General features: G+C 50.3%; 2 protein-coding genes across 21 annotated transcripts in view; one reads left to right on the top strand and one right to left on the bottom strand.

Annotated features, from left to right (window-relative positions):
* Olr35 (olfactory receptor 35) overlaps positions 1 to 20,223 on the bottom strand; it is a 48,804-nt gene that overhangs the window by 23,643 nt on the left and 4,938 nt on the right. For 3 of the 16 annotated variants that reach the window (XM_063285088.1, XM_063285082.1, XM_063285083.1), the window contains exons 1-2: positions 9,449 to 9,797; positions 490 to 651 (exon numbers count right to left, since the gene is read on the bottom strand). The gene's annotated coding sequence lies outside the window, so the exon portion shown is untranslated. Of the gene's footprint in view, positions 1 to 489; positions 652 to 9,448; positions 9,808 to 13,399; positions 16,900 to 20,223 lie in introns of those variants that run through there. The other 13 variants (XM_063285080.1, XM_063285084.1, XM_063285101.1 and 10 more) reach the window with 8 other exon arrangements.
* Positions 12,344 to 20,223, top strand: part of Slco2b1 (solute carrier organic anion transporter family, member 2b1) — a 48,003-nt gene continuing 40,123 nt past the window's right edge. For all 5 annotated transcript variants that reach the window (XM_063270951.1, XM_063270987.1, XM_063270894.1 and 2 more), the window contains exon 1: positions 12,344 to 12,691. In XM_063270951.1, the coding sequence (XP_063127021.1) occupies positions 12,676 to 12,691 (16 nt within the window). In that variant the 5' untranslated portion in view covers positions 12,344 to 12,675. The remainder of the gene's footprint in view (positions 12,692 to 20,223) is intronic.

Here is a 20,223-nt window from a genome sequence, read left to right as displayed (position 1 = left end):
CCTGGTACTTGCTACTGTAGCCCAGTCTAGCCTCACTCCATCCTCTTGCCTCAACCTCCCCGGGCCTGAAGTTGGAGGCCTGCACTAGCATAGCTGGCTATCTGTTATGCAGTTGAGGGACGGGGGAGAATCTGAAAAGATGAGAAGCTAAACAAGCCAAAGAGAGAACGGTCTCTGATTCCAGGCTCAGGATGAGAACTCAGCATGGGGCTGTTGGGAGCCAGTCCCATCTTTAGTGAAACTGACACGGCCAGCCGCAGATACCAAAAACTCTTGGCCTCTGCCACAAGGAGAGTGGCTGGAACAGGAGAGGTTCCAAGCAGGAAGACTGGCAGGATGCGTGGTAGTGAAGAGTGGGACAGGAACACGAATGGCCCCCTGTGTGCTTGCTACAGTTCCCCAGTACTCGCGTACATAATTTAATACGAGACTTTGTTGTATAATATGATTTCTGGGGTGGGCTGAAAGCTTCATTGGTAAAATGCTTACCATGCAAGCATGAGGAGCTGGATCCCCAGTGCCATGTAAGAGCTGAGCACAGGAGAGCGTGTCTGCAATCCCCTCCACTGATGTGGTGAAGAACACAGAGACAGGTGGATCCCGTATGTCATTGACAGAATTCAGTGCTACAGGTTCAGTCAAAGTTCTCATCTGAAAAAAAAAAATAAAGTGGAGAATGGCCTAAGGAGGTACCCAGCATCAACCTCTGACCTCTATATGCAAACACACAAACATGCATTTGTGCACTATGTGTTGGTAGTCTGTATACCCCCACACACACGTATATACATTTAATATACCCACACACACACACATACATGCACACATGCAATAAACACATGTACATGGCAAGAGAGACACAGAATGTTATGTTTTCTGTGTGACATGTTCCACAAAAAGGGTCATGTGTGGCAGGCTTGTATCTCCATTGGTGGCACTTATAGGAAGTCAGTGGATCACAAGGGTGCCAACCTCATCAACAGATTAGTCCATTGGCACTCTTGTGGTTGAATAGGCTTTTAGGAGCCACCTCCTAGTAGGAGGAAGAAGATCACTGGGGTTGGGGTAGGGGCAGTTAACATGCCTTCGATGGGAAGATCTTATCCCCAGATCATCCACCCTTCTGTCCTGGATACAGTGAAGTGAGCAGTTTTGCTCTGCCACATCTTTCTCCCATGATGCTCTCTGCCTTGCCATGGTGATGAACAAAATGACCATGAACCTTTGAAGTCACAAGCCAAAATACGGAGTTATTGTGTCACAGTGATGGAAAGTTGTTTCAGAGATGATGTCAGAGAGGTGGAGTGGCCAAGCCTGGTCCTCCTGGTAGGTCAATAGTGTGTTGTTAGAGCTCAATCCATCAAGAAAGTCTAAGCCAGTGGTTCTCAACCTTCCTAATGCAGTGACCCTTTAATACAATTCCTCAAACTATGGTGATCCCCAACCATAAAATTATTTTGTTGCTATTTCACTGCTATAATTTTCTACTGTTATGAATCATAAAGTAATATCTAATATGAAGATTATCTGACATGTGACCCCCCCAAAGTGGTTGCAACCTACAGGCTGAGAACCACTTATCTTTGCCCTTCAACCATCAAGGATTAGAGACAGCATGAAGAAATGGGAGAGCTGATCATGGAAGACTTCAATATGATGTGTTTGGGTTTGGATGGAAAGACAGACAATATTGACAGTGAGTGAGACAAAGAACATGGTAGTGTAGCAGGCAGATAAAGAGAGATAACATTTTAGAAAAAGATGGTGAGGACTGGAGAGATGGCTCATGGTTAACAGCATCAGCTGCCCTTTCAGAAGTCCTGAGTTTGATTCCCTGCAGCATGGTGACTCACAACCATTTATAATGGGATCTGATGCCCTTTTCTGTCTGATGCCCTCTTCTCTCGTGCAGGCATACATGCAAATAGAGCACTCACATATATAAACTAACAAACAAGTAAGGAAAAAAAGAAAGGAAGGAAGGAAGGAAGGAAGGAAGGAAGGAAGGAAGAAAGATGAAAATTATGATGAGTTAAGCTTGGGACACATTGTATTTGACAAGCCTGAGGGATATCCACGGGGAGGCTCTGGATCTAGAACTCAGGAGAGAGCACTGAGGTGTAGGTGGAAAGGACAGAACCCTGGGGAAGCCAACTCGAGGCTGAGACAAGGCAAGAAGCATCCGCACACAACAGTGAGAAACACTGGGGCCAGAGAGGCTGCTGTAAGTGAAGAGGGTGCTAGCTGAGCTGAATGCCAGCGGACAGCTGTGCTAACAACACTGCACAGCACAGATAGAGACAACCATGCGGGCACACGGTTGTAATCCCAGTACCGAGGAAGCTGACTCAAGAGAGTTTAGAGTTCAAAGCCAGCCTGGCTACACATCAAATTCAAGGCCATCTTGAGCTACATACCAAGACCCTTAACCAGCAACCAACCAATAAACAAAACACTACTAGCGACGGAATCTGAATGTGCTTGTGAGATTCAGCCGAGAGGTCCCTGGTGACCTCAGTGTGTGTGGGTAGAGTAGAACAGAAGCTGTGAAGGTTCATCAGGTGGAGAGGGAGTAGGTAACAGCTTCTAGATATCTAAGGTAAGTATCTACCTGGGATCAGAAGTATCTAAGTGCACTCCAGTTTCGATATCAAAAGACTTCAACCAAGGTAACAGACAGATGACAGATCTGAGATGTTCAAGATCAAGGTGCCTGTGGACTCCTCAGCTTCTGAGGATTCACTCTGCTACATAAATGGCCTCTATTCACTGAGCCCTTGCATGACGGGGCCAGACAAGCTCTCCCTGGCATCTCTTATAAGGCCACTAGTCCCATGTGTAAGGGCTCTGCTCTTCACGCTGACACACTGGAGGCTGGCTTCCAGTGTCTGATTTTGTGGGGAATACTTTGGGGTTGAAGGTTGATGTAATGGCTATTCATGGTTGTCAACTTGACAGCATCTGGAATTAACTAAAGTCCAAGTGGCTGGACAAACCTCTAAGGGATTTTTTTTTTCTTAATTAAATCCTTGCAAGTGGGAAGACCCACATTTAATTAGGATCTCTGGGGTGGAAAGACATTTCTTTAATCCAGACCTTTTGAGGTAGGAAGATCTACCTTTAATCCGGGCCACACTTTCAGCTGGCAGCCTATATAAAGGACATAGAAGGAAGCTGCTCTCTGCCTGTTTGCTCTCAATAGCAAGTCCATTCCTTCACAGGCAATAGAGTCCATTTTCTCAGTATACTCTGAAGACCAGTTGAGACATCCAGCCTTGTAAACTGAACAACTACTGGATTCTTGAATGGTCTTCTGGTGGTCAGCCATTGTTGGACTAGCTGGACCACAGCCTGTAAGCCATCTTTAAAAAAAAATCCCCTTTCTGCTGTTTGTTGGTGGGGAACCATGAGCAGAGGGTGAAGGGGAATACAGAGGGGTGCCAGTTGCTTTTCTCGTTGCTGTGAAGAATACCTTAATATGTTAAAGAAGGAAGGGTTTATCTGGGCTCTCAGCTTGTGGGTGCAGTCCTCCATGGAGGGGAAGGAAGGTGTGGTATCAGGAGCCTGAGGTAACCAGTCATTCTGCATCCACTGTCGGGAAGCAGAGAGCAACGGATGCTGGTGCTCAGTTCACTCTCTCTGTTTCAATCAGTCTGAGACCCTAGGCCATGGGATGGTATTGCCATATTTAGGGTGGGGTCTTCCCATGTGAGTTAACTCAGTCCAGGCTCCAGGCGCAGGAGAGACAGACAAAAACAGAGAGAACTAAAGGATTCTCATGTAGGTTGGGGTGAGGGTTGAGAAACAAGGCCCCCTTAAGACCTGAGTGGGCTCAGGTCTTACACTTACTTGATCACCACTCAGTGGGCCTGAGGACAACAGAGTAGACCAGGCTTAGATCTCGGTGCTGGGCTGATTTAGACCCAGGCCTTGCACATCTGACAATCTGTTTCCCTTACTGTAAAACAAAGGACTGTTCATCGGGTGAGGATTTCTTAAGTGTTATCTCTATGCTGATATAGTTTGGGTTAAAAAGAGGTGGAAGGTGCCAGCAGGCACCACAAACACATCTCAGCCATGTGGCGTAACCATATCTCCCCCTGTCCAGGACCATAGGAGGTCCACATGCTCACTGTCCCTTCTCTCCCGAACTGTGAAATAGAGAGGTCCCAAAATGTCTCCAGGAGGAGTCCACACATCTCAGGAGCACATACATGCTCATATCAGGAAATAACCGGGGGGGGGGGGAAGGGTCAGCAGAGAGAGAAATCAAAGTATAAAGGGACCTGCTGCTGCTAAGCCTGGTGACCTGGGTTCAAACACTGGGACCCTAATGTAGGAAAAGAACCAAGTCCCATGAGTTTTCCTTTGTCTTCCACATGTCACAACACACACACACACACACACACACAAATGAAGAAGAGAAAGGAAGGAAGGAAAGAAAGAAAGAAAGAAAGAAAGAAAGAAAGAAAGAAAGAAAGAAAAAAGAAAAGAGAAGAGAAGAGAAGAGAAAAGAGAAAAAATAGAACAGCCCTCAGCCCAAACAGAGGCCAGCTGGCCAGCTGCCCATGCCCTGCGCCTGGACACCACTCTGCTCTGGGAGAGGGAGCTGAGGATGGTGACAGGCTGTCTCTCTCCGTCTGGCTCCCACCGCTCCTCTCCATCACCTCCACCCCCTTAGAGGTGTGAGGCTCTGACAGACGTGACAGGGGAAAAGGAAAGTGTCAAGGAAGAGGAGTTAAAATTACATCTCAGGAGAGAGCCTGGGCCCCTTCCCGGCCGGGGCAGGAGGTCCTCGGTGCTCTGTGGAGCAGATCAAGCTCAGCACCTCATGTCAGGGCCTCTAGTGTGACTGTCCTTGTCATCCTAGCTTCCACCAAGAGACAGTGTGACCAGAGCAGAAGCCCATTTGTCTCTGTGGCTAAATGTACCTGGGTTTGGATGTGAACACCACCAAGCAGCTGTGCGTCCTGGATAGGTGGCTGTGCTTCTCTCTGCCTTGGTTCACCTTTCAATGAGGGTGATGAGACAATCCATGTTGGCTTAAGTGACAATGTAGTGAGGCGCTGTGTGTGAATAACTGAACAGCCAACCGGCAGCCCTCATACCACCATGCATATGCAAATGAACATGCACACCCCTCCCTCTGAGGTTTTGTTCTAGAGAGCTGAGATTCCCCACTTGTTTTTCTTTAGGATTATGCTGCTCTGTGGTAAGTGACCCTGGGGTTCCTCTATCCTTAGCCTATGGTCGTAGATGAGGAAGAGTCATGAGAACCCTATTGGACCCAGACGGAAGGCAGAGGAATTGGCTCAGGAGGCTCTTTAGTCAAGGACCTTGGAACAGAACAAGAGCCTGGTCACATCCATGTTCTTTCAGAAGCTTAGAAAACATTAGGTGTCTGGAAGTTTTTTTTTTTTTTTTTTTTTTTTTTTGGAGCTGGGGACCGAACCCAGGGCCTTGCGCTTCCTAGGTAAGCGCTCTACCACTGAGCTAAATCCCCAGCCCCAGGTGTCTGGAAGTTTAGAAGGATTTGGGAAGGCCATTTGACCAGAGGAAACGTTCAGACTCAGGCGTGGAGACTGGGGTGCGTGGAGCTTCAGTGAGTCCAGGAGGGAGGTTTTGCTTTGGACGTGGTGAACATTGGGTGTTGGCTTATGGAACGGGCTTTGCTCCATGGAGAAGACTAGGCACGGGAAGCTGGGGGTTTGGAAGGGTCTTCGGCAGGGGTGGAGGATAGACTGGGATCAGGGACAATGGAATTAACGAGAAGGGAGATGGTAAAACAAGGGTCCAGGAAGCAGTTGGAGTGGGCACTGGTTAAAAGGTGAGGCAGGAACAGACAGGAAGGGGAAGGACGTTGCCGCACAGGCTGAGGGGAGAGACACTGGTGAGAGATAAGTTCTGATTGGACTTGGTGCTTCATTTGTAAAGATCAGTCTCCACGTGAGCCTCCTGTACCTGAGGTCTCCTCAGAGTGAATGCACAGTTCAGGAAGGGTCTGAGCTGGAGCAAGAAACTTGGAGTCATTAGCTGGGGTTCGAATGGTTTCTGTCATATGGGGAGAACTGAGATTTAACAAGCCAAGCGACTAGTCACAACCACCCAGACAGTCTGCAGTGGATCAAGTGGTCCCCTGTCAACAGCATTAACTCAGTACCCAGCCCAAGACCCGGGGACTAGCGGCTGGGGACCTAGTTCATGACTGGCCTCTGACTCAGTTAGAGATCTGACTAGGGATGCGGCCACACTGCCTGGGCTTTGATCCTGGCCTGTCCCTTGCCGGTTCTGTGACCTTGAGCAAATGCTTTCTCTGTGCTTCGACTTCCTCATCTAGAAACTGGAGATTCTAGGAGGTGGTTGGGAGCATTAGCTGAGCCAATCCCTGTACTGAGAACAGAGGGTGATGTACTGTTAAGTAAGTCTTCATCAATGTGTCCGCTTTTATTATTTTGCTTATTTGGGTGATTTTTTGAAGCAGGACCTCACAATGTAGCCCAGGCTTCCCTCAAACTTGTTATGTAGCCTAGACTGGCCTCGAACTCAAAGTGGGAGTCTTGGCTCAATCTCCTGAGAGCTGGGATTTCAGGTGTATACAGAGACATCTGGCAACACATCTACTTTATAGTCAAGGAGACAGAAGCTTAAGAAAAATTTAAGAAAAATTAAATAACTGCCTGATTCCAGGCAGCTAGGCATTGGCTGATCTCAGGCCTAAACTGCTCCAAAGACTACATTGGCTTGTTTATGTGAGACCATCTCCCCTTGCTACCCAGTTCTAAAAGGTAGTTTCCCATCTTTAATTCAAGAGACTTTGTGGCTAGGGAGATGGCTCAGTGGCTAAGATACTCGTGATGCTAGCACAAGGACCTGAATGTGGATCCCCAGTGCACGTGTAAAGCTTGGCACAATGGGGCACATCTGTAATCCCAGCACTTCTATGGTGACCTGAGTGCAGAAAGCAGAGCATCCTGGAAAGCTCTCAGGCCAGCTAGCCTGATATACTGGCATATGCTGTAGTGAATGAGAGACCCCATCTCAAACAAAGAGGAAGCTAAGGATTAACAGTCCACCACTAACACACACACACACACACACACACACACACACACACACACAGATAAATAGGAGTCCCTCATCCAAAGGCAGAATTCTGAGACCCAGTAAACCCCCGTTTTGGACGCAGCTCTCATCCTACCACCACCCTCAATCCTGTTTTCTGGGGGAAATCTACCCTGCCCTTGACTTTGGGAGGCCACTCCATTCGAAAGACTTGAGATCTGGTCTCTTCCCTTGCTAGCACACCCAGATTGCTCTTCCTAAATATCGAAGGAAGCATAGCATTTGCATAAGGCCAGCATTACCCAGACATGCGTTCTAGAACCCAAAGAGACCTTGTGTGCTCAATGGAGGGCATGTTCTGGAGTGACGGCTGTGGGGCAATCTCCAGACGCAAGCTGACAGAACCCTGGCTAGACAGCTGTGATGGATACAAGAATGCTGGTCCAGGTTCTCTCCTTCTCCCCCTGTAATGTTGGCAGCAGCCAACAGGAATCCTAACTAGCCCAGCCTTAGCCCTGATGCCAGGCCAGCCCTTCCAGAAGTGCCATGTGAGCCAGGTCCTCTGAATGAGCATCCCAGAAGCCTCTGCAGCTGTGGGTCACGGGTATTCCTGCCTTCCACACTCAGACTCAGTCCATGCGGGAGGAAGTGACTCATCTTCCAGAGGAAGCTGGTGGTGTGCTTCCCTGAAGTTGTCATAACTTCTAAAAGCTGGTGGTAAGTGGGCAGCATCATGGCCATGGGTTTCTGGAGCTCACTGCTTGCTTTTAGAGAGGAACTCGGTGTGGGATTGGATAGACACCCACCCCTTGACAGTTCCACACACAGAAAATTTACTCAGTGTCACCCAGTCATCCCCCTAAAAGTGAGCAAGGTGAGACCAGCATGGCACACCCGAAACCCCAGCATTTGGGAGATAGAACTGAGAGTTCATTCTCAGCTACATACTGAGACCAAGGCCAGCCTGGGCTACACAAGACCCTGCCTCAAGTAAATAATACTGACAACAAAAAGGTGGGGAGCAGGGAATCATGGTAAGCTAGATGTGGAAGTTCAAGTTCACACTTGTAATCTCATCCCTTGGAAGTCTGAGACAGAAGACTGGTTGTGAGTTCTGGGCCAACAAGGCTACAATATGAGACTGTCTCTAAAGATGAAAGTTAATTAACCCTGTGTGTCCTTCTACTATAAAAATGAAGTAAAACGCCTGGCAAATAGAAAAGCCAGGACTCACACAAACAAAGCACCCTTGTTTGTTTAGCATGGGTCCTTCCAAAGGCCCCTTCAGTCCTTACTGGGATCTGGGAGCCAAGTCCAGGGTGCAGATCTCCTCTCTGCCTCCAGGGGGCAATGTTGAAAAATCTTTCAGGGAGCCAGGATTTTCCTCCAAACTGTTCCCTCCTGATCTACTCTGGTTCCCACTGTTCACCTGACTGTCTGCACCCTCACTCCCACCTTGTGTTCCCTCCAGCTTCGCTGTGCCCGTCAGTGTCACCTCCCCAAGGACATCCGGTATTTATAACTGTAACCCCATTTGAACACTTCAGCTTATGCCGCCCTTCCAAAGAATGGGACCTGTCCAGCCATCTCCCCATTTTATTATGAGGAAACTAACAAACCAGGCAGAGGCAGGACCTGACCAATGCCAGCATAGAGTTGGCACAGTGACAGCTGGGGGCTCCCAGGCTAGCCAGTACCCAGCCTGAGTCCCATAAGAGACCCCCTAAAGTACCCACAGAGCTTTAGCTCTCAACAGTGATCACCCAGCCTGTCTGCTAAGCTCCCAGTTTGCCCTTGAGCTTCCTCCTGTCGGGGAGAGGGGTTTTTCTGGTGATTTATTGCCTTGGGGCTGTCAGTCAGGTCAGGCTGACCCGATGCTCACCTGCTGTGATTGACTTCCTCCCCTTCCTCTGCTCTCAGAATCACAAGTCATCATCATCACCATGGCTGCCGTATTAATAACGGGCCGGTGTCTGCTCAGCTCTCAGAACTTAGCAAGCACTAATCCATCCATCAGCTCATCCCTGCCTTGACAGCTCTAGAGAGGTGTTTCACAGACAAGGGCACGGAGGATCAGAGAGGGCAATCGACTGACTCCAAGTCATCCAGAGAGTTCTCTCTAGAAAGGGAGTTCTGTCTCCTTGGAGAGAAGCTACCCACCCTCTAAGAGATGGACCAAGACAATGATGGTCTGTGTGGTCCTCTATTCTACGGAGATGGACCAAGACAATGATGGTCTGTGCGGTCCTGCCAGGAGGTTCCTTATCTTTTTAACTACAGAGGACACTGGGCCCCAGAGAATTCCGACTGTGTCAGGATTGAAGCATCCCGTGAGTGAAAAGCATCAGGTGATGAAAGTCCAGCTCTCTGGGAAACAGGTCTGTACCTTCCAGAGGAGGATGCTGTTTCTAGCCCAACATGGAGTCAGTGAGAGCCGGGGGACAGCTGTGGAGACAACAGAACCTGGTGTGAGTGCCACCGCCATACCACAGTCTGTCAGGTAGAAGGAACCGAGTTCCTGCGGCAGCAGTGAGCCTAAGTGGTTGAGCCAAAGGGTTCGTGGCACAGCCCCTCCTAGAGAGGTGCCTCCTAGAAAGGTGACAGAGAGGACCAGCGAAAAGGGAAAGCCCTGGCTCTTAGCAGGACAGAGGCCATTTCTTCTCTACTGGCCAGGGTAAGAAACCCAGGGCGAGGTAGACAGCCACTCCCACACTCTACATAAAACTTCAGTCTCACAATCTGAGGAAGAGACATTTAATTAAATGTCCCACACTTCCCTCATTGACCACAGTACAACATATCTGACTTTGATGTCCTTAACTCATAGCCTCCCTCCTGCTGTAGAGAAACGTGTGTGTGTGTGTGTGTGTGTGTGTGTGTTCGTGCGTGCGTGCACACACACATGCACACGCAGGATGGGATGGGTTAGGTGGGTTCAGGCAGGGGTGGAGGGAGGAAGGGCTCTGAGCAAGTCACCTTTCTGAGTGGCAGTGCGAGGCATGGCAGTGAGAAGAAACAAGCAGGGTGTTGCCTTCCCTGGACAGAGCTAATGATCTTGCAAGGAGCCATCTGTACAGCAAGGATCTGAGCCCAAGGCAGTGGCCCAGGCTAGAACCACCCAGGCTCACCGAAGACCCTCATTTGCCACCCAGCGAGCCCAGAGCCCATTTACAGATATCCGCTCCCTGACTGACAAGCCAGAGGGAAGTGAGACTGGAAGTGCTGAGGGCGCAGTTTGAAGTGTTTGGGGGGGAAGATGTCTCTGACTACCCCTTCTTTATCTGCTGAGCAAGGTCACAGTGACCAGCAGGCCCTCCCTGCAGGTTGGTGGTTTAATGCCATGATCACTTAACAGATGGTAAGACTGAGTCCTAAGGAGCAGAGGATTTGCCCAGTGTCCTGCAGCGGGGTTGTGACAGACAGAGTCGGGACCAGCATGGAGCTCAGCGATCTAGTTCCCTGCATTCTTCTTGCAACCTGAAACAGATGGCTCCTCAGATGAAGTCTCCTGCTGTGTCAGGCTTACAGAAAGGCCCAGTCTCTGCGTGGGCTACTCAGAGAGAAGGGCTCCTGCTCTGCCAAAAGCTCAGGGTTTTACAACAGCGTCAGGCTTGGCGTGAACCATAGGACTATGAGGATATCAGGGATGCTGGGAGCCGCAGAGCTTTGCAAACTATGCCAACAGCAGGAGACAGACACTAAAAAAGGCATCAAGTTTCGCAAACAATGGGAATCTGCAGATGGTGTTGGGATCCACACAGCCCATGGGGCTGTGCGGAGTGCACAGGCTGCAGCAAACACCAGCGCTCTTGGGCCACTAGGCCAAGGAGCAAGGCCAAGGTCACAAAGCTTAGGGCTCCTGCAGATGGGACCCTGCTGAACTCCTAGTTCGGGAACTGGTCTGAGGACCTGTGAGCTCAAATTTCATAGGCTGACCTTTGCTCCGCCGAAACACGTCAAAGTCCATGAACATTCTGGTTTCACACAAAGAAGCTCTGCTCCTGAGGCTAAGCCAGTGATCAGAGAGTTTCTAGGAGTCTAAAGGGATGCTCTGTCTTGCAACTGTGCTCCTGCGATTTCATATCTTGAAGGTTCTCTGTCTTCCAGTCTCTAGGAAGACTCACTGCTGACTTTGGACTGAAGGGCTGAGAGCCCAGGTCTACTCTGGCTTCCCAATTAGGACTAGTGTCTTCTTTCTGTCCATCTGCCACAATTGCTGGCCTTCATCCATTGTCACGTGCTCATATTGCTGGTCCTCCAATGACACCTTCACTCAAAAGGTGTTGGGCATCCGACTGAATGCCTAAGTTCCAGTCAGATCTGTATCTCAGATGTCCCAGCATTCTACAGCCACGTGGACTAAAGGAAGCTCTCTATCATTCCAGAGGAAGCTAGACTCTAAACCCACATCCCCATTCTCTCTGTGCAAAGGTCCTCTTCTGGAGATGAGGTTGGGCTCCTTTCTGTATCAAATTGGGGCAAACGGAGCTATCCCCTGAGAAGACAGGCTGGGTTGAAGGGCATACCTGGTTCTAGCACGGTGGGGGTGGGGAGCGGCAAGACATGCTTCCCCAACGAGGGTGCTCTGTGGCAAATGACTCAGACTCTGCCTCCTCTGTGAAATGGAGGGCTCCAGAATGGGCCCTAGGGTGCCTCATGCAGGCTCTGCAGTTTTCTCCCCAGCTTGGTGAAGGCCCCACCTCTTGCCACTCCCTCCCATTCAGCCTCTGGGCCCCAGGCTTGGCTTCTTTATTGCCTTACTATTCACACAGCAGGGACTCTAGTCACCCACCTCCCTTGGCTAGGGCCAGCACTGGGACAATCTTCCAGCTGTTTAGAAGGCCTCGGTCCAGACATTTCTTAAGAATTTCAAATTTACTGTTTTGTTTTGCTTCTTTTCTCCCTCCTTTCCTTCCTCTACCCTCTAGGTGGCACAGACAGGAAGGGACAGATATTGGTGAGGGATGAAGGGAACAGGGGACAAAGGCTCAGAGGAAAGCAAGGACTTGCTTCTGAGCTCCTAGGGGCCTGGGAGACAACAGCCCCATAGGAAAAGTGATCGGGACCGCAGCAGAGACCGAACATTCTAGATTATTTGTCTCTAGGATGGTTCTGAACTTAAGAGTCATAAACAACTTCTCACTCTAGCCTCTGCTGCTCACACAGGGAAATCTGGAGGCTAGGAAATACCATCAGCCTCAGGAAGGGACCAGCCTCCTCGCAGCATGGGGGCTGGACCTAAACAAACCCGCCTCCTTTGCAACTCCTGGCCCTGGGTTGTCCCAACCAGAGATCAGAGGGATTCATGGAGCCAAAGAAACAGACACTGCACTGCAAGCGTTGGGGGCCCTAAAGCCAGACAAAGAAGCAAGTGCCTAGAAAAATCCTCAGGGAGGGGTCAGTTTGAGCAGGGCCTCTACCACACCTGACTTGAGGGCAGCTGCTGTTCAGTGTGGCCAAATAAACAGCCTAGTGAGAGACGGTCCTACCTTGACCCTCCCTCTGCTGCTGCTCTCTCAGAAGCTGTCTCCAGTTGTCCACTGACAGGCTCACTTCCTCTCTGCTAAGCTCCAGGTTGGACTGGGGGCCACGACTCTCTGCATTCCCCAAGCCATGGGGCCCAGAATAGGTAAGTCTAGGGGAAGGAACGGGAAGGAATTGGGAGGGAGCCTGGGGACCTCTACAGCCACAGGAAAGGGGAGATTAGACATAGCGCCTCTGTGGTGTGCTGGGGAGACAGAGGCTCAGTTTTGCACAGAGCAAGCCCCTCTCTCCTTGTCTGTGGAACTCAGAGAGGGTATATGAGTTAATGAGAGGGGCAGAAAGGGAAGCCAGCTTACTTGGCTGGAGCCAGGGAGCCAAGTCAAACCACTCTGCTGAGCTAGAGACCCAAGACCTTAGAAAGGCCAGCCTGGCCTGCCTGCCCAGCTGTCATCAAGCTAAGCCCCAACCCTCATCCCCCAGACCCAGTGTGAGGGAGGCAATGTAAAAGTGGGTGGACAGAGTAGAGAACCACAGAGGAGAGAGAGAGAGAGAGAGAGAGAGAGAGAGAGAGAGAGAGAGAGAGAAAGAGAGAGAGAGAGAGAGAGAAGACACAGGAACCAACAAGTGTCAGCAGGATAAAGGGACAGAGTAGGAACAGGACAGAGAGATAGACAGAGCATGGCTTTAAAGGAGGGCCACAGCAAGGACATGGAGGGACAGAGGGGAGTGTGAGTAAGGCAGGAAACCACCAACCCACAGGGACAAATGCCCAAGGGAACTGACTGACAGATTTCAGACATAGTCCACAGGATCCACACAGAGAGGGGACTCAGAGAGACCTGATGACACTTACCTGGAGCAGGTAGTGGTGGAGTCTGAGGAGGCTAGAGGTCTGGAGGCTTTCTGAAACTAAGTTCGGAATGGTAAGAGGAAAGCACCAAGTGGCCAGGTCGGAGTGACAAACCCACCTGTGACAGTGGTGGAACAGAAGGTTGTCTAGGCTGGATGCCCCACAGTAATAAACCTTGGCTCCCTTGCGCTGCCCGTCTGCTGCAGTGTTGGCTTCACACCCATCCAAGCAAGGCCAGGCTTGCTCACAGGCCAAACAGACTCAGCCGTGGGACAGATACAGCTTGGGGACCCTGGGACACCAGGAAGGGTGGGGATGGGTGCTTCCTCTAAGGAGGCCTTATAGGAGAGAGGAAGACGAGGTCAGGTTGAGGGGAGGGTTGGCGTTTATTTTGGGTTTGGTGCCACAGGATTTGCTTGTAGCCCAGGTTTGCTGTTCTCTGGCCTCTGCCTCCAGGGTGCAGGGACTACAGGCAGGCATCACTGAACCTGGCATAGTAGGATGATTTCGCTGGGTTTATGGGCTGTGGACAAACAAAATTCCTATTTGCCTTTTCTGTACGAATGTGGGGATTAGAGATCCCGTGGCAGAGGATAAACTCGCACCCTTAGTTCTGCACCAGCCTTCCCTCCCTGTGAAAGCTTGACACTGGGTTCTCCAATTGATCTCTGACATGTGTATAACAGGGAGCTGGTACGAGTTCTTGCACTGAGACGCCACCAGAAGCCACCTCGAGCTGTGCTTCCTCAGCCTCCCTCTTGCTGTCAGGCTGTCAGGCTCAGCACAGTGGACAAGATAAGGGATGCAGATGACTCTCCATCTTCCAAGAGTCCAGAGCCAGCTGTGGACAGCTGTACTAGAGACAGACACCCAGGGGCTGAGAGTCAGATGTGTCTCCCACAGCGCTAGCCTGACAATGTGCATGTGCCCTTAGATAACAGAGTTCCCTTGTCTGTGCAGAGAGGAAACTAATGTCCCCAAATGGTCCCTACAGTGAGATCCAGGGAAACCACTCTCTGGCCTCTACACTCTGGTTCAGGGAGTCCTTGCCCATTGCTTTTTCTTGAGAAAGTTGACATTTCCGACACCCCCAAATGAAGCCTACCTGGGGGCCTTCATCCAAACTAGAGGAAGCCCCTGTCAGCCACCAAGCACAATGTTAGCCACGGGACACACACCCCAGTTCATCCTTACTTACTCTAGGTGTGGCCAGTGTGGCTAGCTGGCTGTGGCCCTCTGTTTAAATGAGGTCTTTCCAGGGCAGACAGAGTTAAGGGAAAGAACCATCAGCCACCTCATGTCCAAATCCCAGCTCCACCCCATGGACTGTATGAGAACTCATTAAAATCTTCCCTCCTTTTTAATAAACAGGCAAGGGCAGACTTGTCCAAGGTCACCCAGCACCTAACCTGTAAAGTGAGGCCAGAACACTGATCTTCCTAATATTAGCAATCTCTCCTCTTTGTCACTTGCCTGGGGCTTTCTCTTCCTCACTCTGTACTGATGGACTCTGGTCTATCTTGTGTACTTCTCCACTGGCTCTTCACAAAACAAATTATTTTCTGGGTACCACTGACTGGGGAGCAGACATGGAGGTGTTACTTCTCCCATGACTGTTCTAGGAAGTGTCAGATGGCGAGGCGGCCTTGACCTTAGCATAGGATCATGTAGTCAGTACCCAGTCTGCCTGCCTCTATTCCTTTCAGGGGCTCCATTTCTCTACTTTCATAGTAAGTGACATGAATGGTCCCTTGGTCCCCTGTTGTGTTTATAAACTTGGTCTGTGGATGGAGCAGCAGGGCAGAGGCCTCTCTGCAGGGACTGACTGGGCCCTTACATCAGTATGAGGTATTGAAGCATATGGGAGTCGTGAGAATGGTGTTGCACCTTATAGGCTGCAGTCGAGGCCTGGCAATTCCTGAGGCCTAGGACCCAGCCGGGACCAGACAGAGCAGGGATGATGGGACCATCTAGTGAGTATATGGTTCTGTGTCCCAGGTTCCAGCCCTGTGACACCCATCTGGGGAGTCAGAAACACAAGCTGTATCCAGGAAATGCTAAAGCTTCTGAAGCCCATGGTACAAGCCCGCCATGCCAGCATCCAGTTGGCTGAGTCAGAAAGATTGACAGCTCAGCGTGGTGAAATATCTCAGTGGTAGAGCTCAAGCCTGGCATGCTCAAGGCCCTAAGTTCAATGCCCAGGATCCCAGAAAAGAAAAAAGCAACAAGAGAGAGAGAGAGAGAGAGAGAGAGAGAGAGAGAGAGAGAGAGAGAGAGGTGTCAAACTGAAATATAATCCTCATGGAAGAGAAGATGAAGCTACCTTATTTTCTTTTTTTTTTTTTTTTCAGAGCTGGGGACCGAACCCAGGGCCTTGCGCTTGCTAGGCAAGCGCTCTACCACTGAGCTAAGTCCCCAACCCGCTACCTGATTTTCTAATTTTGACTGCCATGTTTTTCTTTTCTTTTTCTTGTGGTGGAAAGGGCATCAAAAGTGTAATTGGTAGTAACTGTGTAAAACCCCAAGTGAAGCTCCACGACTTCAGAATAGCCACCTTCAAACCACGTAGACGCTCGCTGAGATGTACAGGTTGGGATCGGGCAGTGTTTGAGCAACTTCTTTAATCTCTGTGATACGTCTATTTATAATTTCACCACAATAAAGGCATTTTTGGTTAAAGGGAAATAATAATGAGAAGAAGAAGAAGCCAAGGTTTGAAATAAGTTTTATAAAAAAGCTGACCAGCATTGGGGGAAGGGGTATTTACAACCAGAGAGGGTAGAGGGCTGGATTCTAGGGGAAGGAATACCGACTGTCAAGGTGCAAACAGAAGGTACATTCTAGAAGGGCAAAAGAGCTCGACACGTTTGTAAGCTCAGCGAGCAATCAGGTTAAGGGAGGAGGCTGCTGGGAGATAACTGAGAAAATTAGGCCAAAGCCAACAGACTCTGTCACAAGGAGCCTACAAGGTTCCTTGAGCATAAAGACCAGCTTAGAGTCCACTGGGGCTCTAGAAGGATGTGAAGGGCTAAATGGCCAGGCCTCAGTGTTCTGTGCCCTGGGAATACTCATTGGCATCCTACTTGTGTATCTCGGCTTTGTGAGTTCAAGTCAGATTTCTGTCCAGTTTACAAAAAAGAAAAGTAAGCCCAGAGGGTCCAATGACCTGTGACCTCAGGCCACACATCTGAGGCAGACCCAGCCACGCCCAAGCCCCTTGTGGAGTCTGAGCTCTTAGTGGCTTTCCTTTGTTCTCTTTCTTCAGAATCACCCTGAAGGTGCCCAGGGTCCAGCCTCTGCCTGGTGTCTCCCCCGGGGTGACAGCTGAGCCTTACTAAGGCCCCCAGACTCACACTGTGATGTAAAAATGAGAAAACCAGTGACTTGTGACAACAGTTTAAACATAGAGAAACTGATGAGCTCTCTTCCAGTGCAGAGGAAGGCAGCGTGGCCTTAGGTCAATGGCTTCTTGTTTGGATCTAAGGAGACTGTCCTGCTTTCCCAAGGCTCAGGACCCCTCCCCCACCCAGCCTCCCCCATCCCCCGCCCCGTACTGTCTAGTCTTTATTTTTAAGGTTATCTTGGGTTTAGATGGGGTAGTCAGGGCCAGAACTGGGAACAGAAAGTCCCAGCACTTGGCCCCTGACACAACTGGGAAACTACCAGAGTGCCTGCCCCCACCCTCCATCCTAACAGAGCTCCATCAAAACACAACTAGACCTTGAGGTCATTTTCCTGCTAGCAGACCACCCAAGGGTCCTTCCAAAAGGAATTTCCCAAAAATGACAGCCAAGCCCAGTTGCTGTCTGGAGACTCCCTCTGCACTTTCTGCCTCGGACTCTTTCTCCTTCACCATGCTAGACTAGGTCACACTAGGAACTGGAGCTTGAGGCCCCACGGTCTCTCTCTGTCACCATGGCCACCCCCAACTATAGCCCAGGCTCCAGTCTTGTCTGCTATCTCACTTGGAAGAGCTCTCCTCAGTCAGCAAGCTTGTTCTTCAGCTCGCTGAGCTGAGACTTGAGAAGCAATGGCTGGGGGAGGAAGGACAGTTGGTCAAGGGTATGGCATGGATGAAGGCTGAGAGGCATGATTAATTTGAGGAATGGCTGGGGTCCATTGGGGCTAGAGGACTATGTTCTACAGGAATGGATAGATGAAGCCAGAGGCTCTCAGGGGCCTTGAACTTGAGGCTGGGAGTCTAGACCCCTGGTGCAAAGGAGTATAGGGAGAAGGAAGGGACTTCGCCACTGAGGTCTGCAAAATATCAGGTCCAGGGCATTTCCTATGAGACTGGTTGATATGTTTCATAATGCAGTGGCATGATGTGGAGGGAGAGGGTGCCCTGGTGGGCCCATACTCAGGCATGCACACACACAAGGGTACACACACACACACACACACACACACACACACACACACACACACCCGAGGTACCAGTCTAGTAGAAAGTGACATTTATTGAGGGAATGAGAAGGAAGGTTGAGAAGAGGCAGAGAAAGAGAGGAGACAGAGGAGGACAGAGAAGGAGGGAGAGAGAAGGAAGCCAGAAAGAGAGAGGCCAGAGGAGAGAGAGAAGCCAAACAGTTCTTTTATAGCAAGCCAGGCTGGTACCTGGTTGTTGCTAGGGCAGAGTCTAGAAGAAATGCTAAGACTGGCAGAGAAGGAAACTGAGGCTTAGGGGGGAAAAAGCCATCTAAGGTCAGGCCATGCTAATGCTGTGCTGCACAAATGTTTGTATCTGAATCTGGAGCGATTCAGCAGATTTACAACCTGCTCTATCTGGAAAGGCCACAGCCAGCAACTGCTCTGGATTTGTTTACCAAGTCAGGCTGATAAGAAGGAGGGCGTGAGTAGCAAGACAGTGGCCAACTGACTACGACTCAAGGGCTGTGGGAACTGCCTCGTGAAGGAAAGGGCTCCCGAAGGAGAGAGACCAACCAGTCTGGAGGAGGCCGGGACATCTTAGGAGGTAGGGCTCAGGAGATGCTCCCAGCTCACACCTCTGGAAAGGGTGACAGCACCATCTCAGTCACTATCTGCCACCTAGATGTCACCCTCCCCAGGCTTAGACACTGCCTTTGGTATTGGGAGCTAGTAGTTTTCCCAGTGACATCAATCCATTATCCTCGAAGGTCTATGGTGGCGGTCTCCTTTCTCTCTGCTCTCAGTTTGGACACAGGGTAGGACAGGGTCAGACACCGGATGGTTAACATCAGCCTCACCTGCCTCTTGGACCCCTGGATGTGTCTTTACCCGGAGGCATGATCTCCTAGGGAGCCCCCTCCCCCACCCCGTTCAGGCGGCTATAGTACTCACCCAACCTTACGTCCAATACTGAGCACAGTCTTTCTGTCCTCCTGGCTCTCAGTGGCCAAATTTACCATGACAGTACACCAAGATTGGAGTCAGAGCTGCCCCCAGCTTCTCCCGCCCCATCACTGGGTCCCTCCAACCTCTCTAGCCCTACGCCTCTTCTGTGCCTCAGCCTTGCCATTCATCTCCTATCAACCTGTATACTTTCACAGCACTGCTGCCTTCCTCCTCTTCTTCCTCCCCCCCTCCTCCCCCCCCCCTCCTTTAAGAAGCCTTCTACTCCAGGCTAGGTTATCTCTGCTGTTTGCCAGACTCACTGTCATAATACTGGGGCACCATCCCCTACTTGGAGTTTAAGGATCTTCTTTTATTACATTTTATTAGTGTGTGTGTGTGTGTGTGTGTGTGTGTGTGTGTGTGCAGGTCTTTATGCATGTGTGCACACACACCATGGTACATTTGACTGGGCACTTCTGGAGATCGGAAGACAGCTTGGAGGAGCCGGTTTTCTTCTCCCAACAAGTGGATCCTGGAAATAGAAAGGCAAGGGCTTTCTGTACGGAGCCTTCTGCCTGGCCCTCGAACGAATCATTACTCTCATTTCCAGAACCAAAGGAACACCAGATCTGTGCCTGCCATGGTGGTTCTGGGTATGCTTGGGTCTCCTTTGGCCTGTTTCCTCACCTTCCAAGTGTTTTACCTAACCCAGGAATCCTGTCCAGGTGGCTCCCAGGCCCTTTGTTCTGGGGCAGATAAGGAAACCCACAATCAGGTGAAAGGGGCCCAGGAAATGTGCCCTGGACACCCCCTGCTGAGGCTCCACGGGCAAACCGCTCTGAGCAGGCGCAGTATCAGGGACAGCTGAATCTGTGCCAGATCTGCTGATTTTTCAAGACAAAAACAAAAATCTGCAGTTTGATGTGAAAGTTTCTGGTTCTTAAAAAAATGCTGGCAACTAATTGGAAAACATTCAGCAAGCCAGCATTTTTCAGGCTTCAAAACAAATCCCAGGGCCAGAAGCGCCTCCAGGCAGGACAAGTCCAAAGGATGCCTTTTGCTTCAAGAACAGTGTTGAATGGAAGCCCTGGGCTAGGGTTTCCCTGTCACAGCCTCTGCCTTTTCTGTGTTGTGTGGGGGTCCTTTTACGACCTGACAGAGTGTGTATGTGAAAGTGGCACTGTGTGTGTGGAGAGTGTAAGGGCTGGGTGTGGCATTTCTTCTTATACACCGAAGTTAGGAGGAAAAATAAGCAAAAACAAACAAATCCTGGGATGTAGCTGAAGAACACCGGAACTTGGGGTTAAAGGCAGTGCGGAGACTGTGCAGTGGGGAGAGACAAAGATTCTGGTGGGGGTGAGGGTAGGGGGTGGGGGTGGCTTCCAGTGGGGTCTGTGCTGCTTCCCAGAACAGACAAAAGTAACTAAACTGGGCCTCCCATAAGCAGGAAATAAGTTATTCTGAGGCCTGAAGCCACACTTGCAAACACACTCAGGGGTGAGTTTGGGGCCAAG

Source organism: Rattus norvegicus, chromosome 1, assembly GCF_036323735.1.
Source record: "Rattus norvegicus strain BN/NHsdMcwi chromosome 1, GRCr8, whole genome shotgun sequence".
Taxonomy (NCBI): domain Eukaryota; kingdom Metazoa; phylum Chordata; class Mammalia; order Rodentia; family Muridae; genus Rattus; species Rattus norvegicus.
Note: the sequence above shows the minus strand (reverse complement) of the source record. Positions and strands in the feature narration are given on the sequence as shown.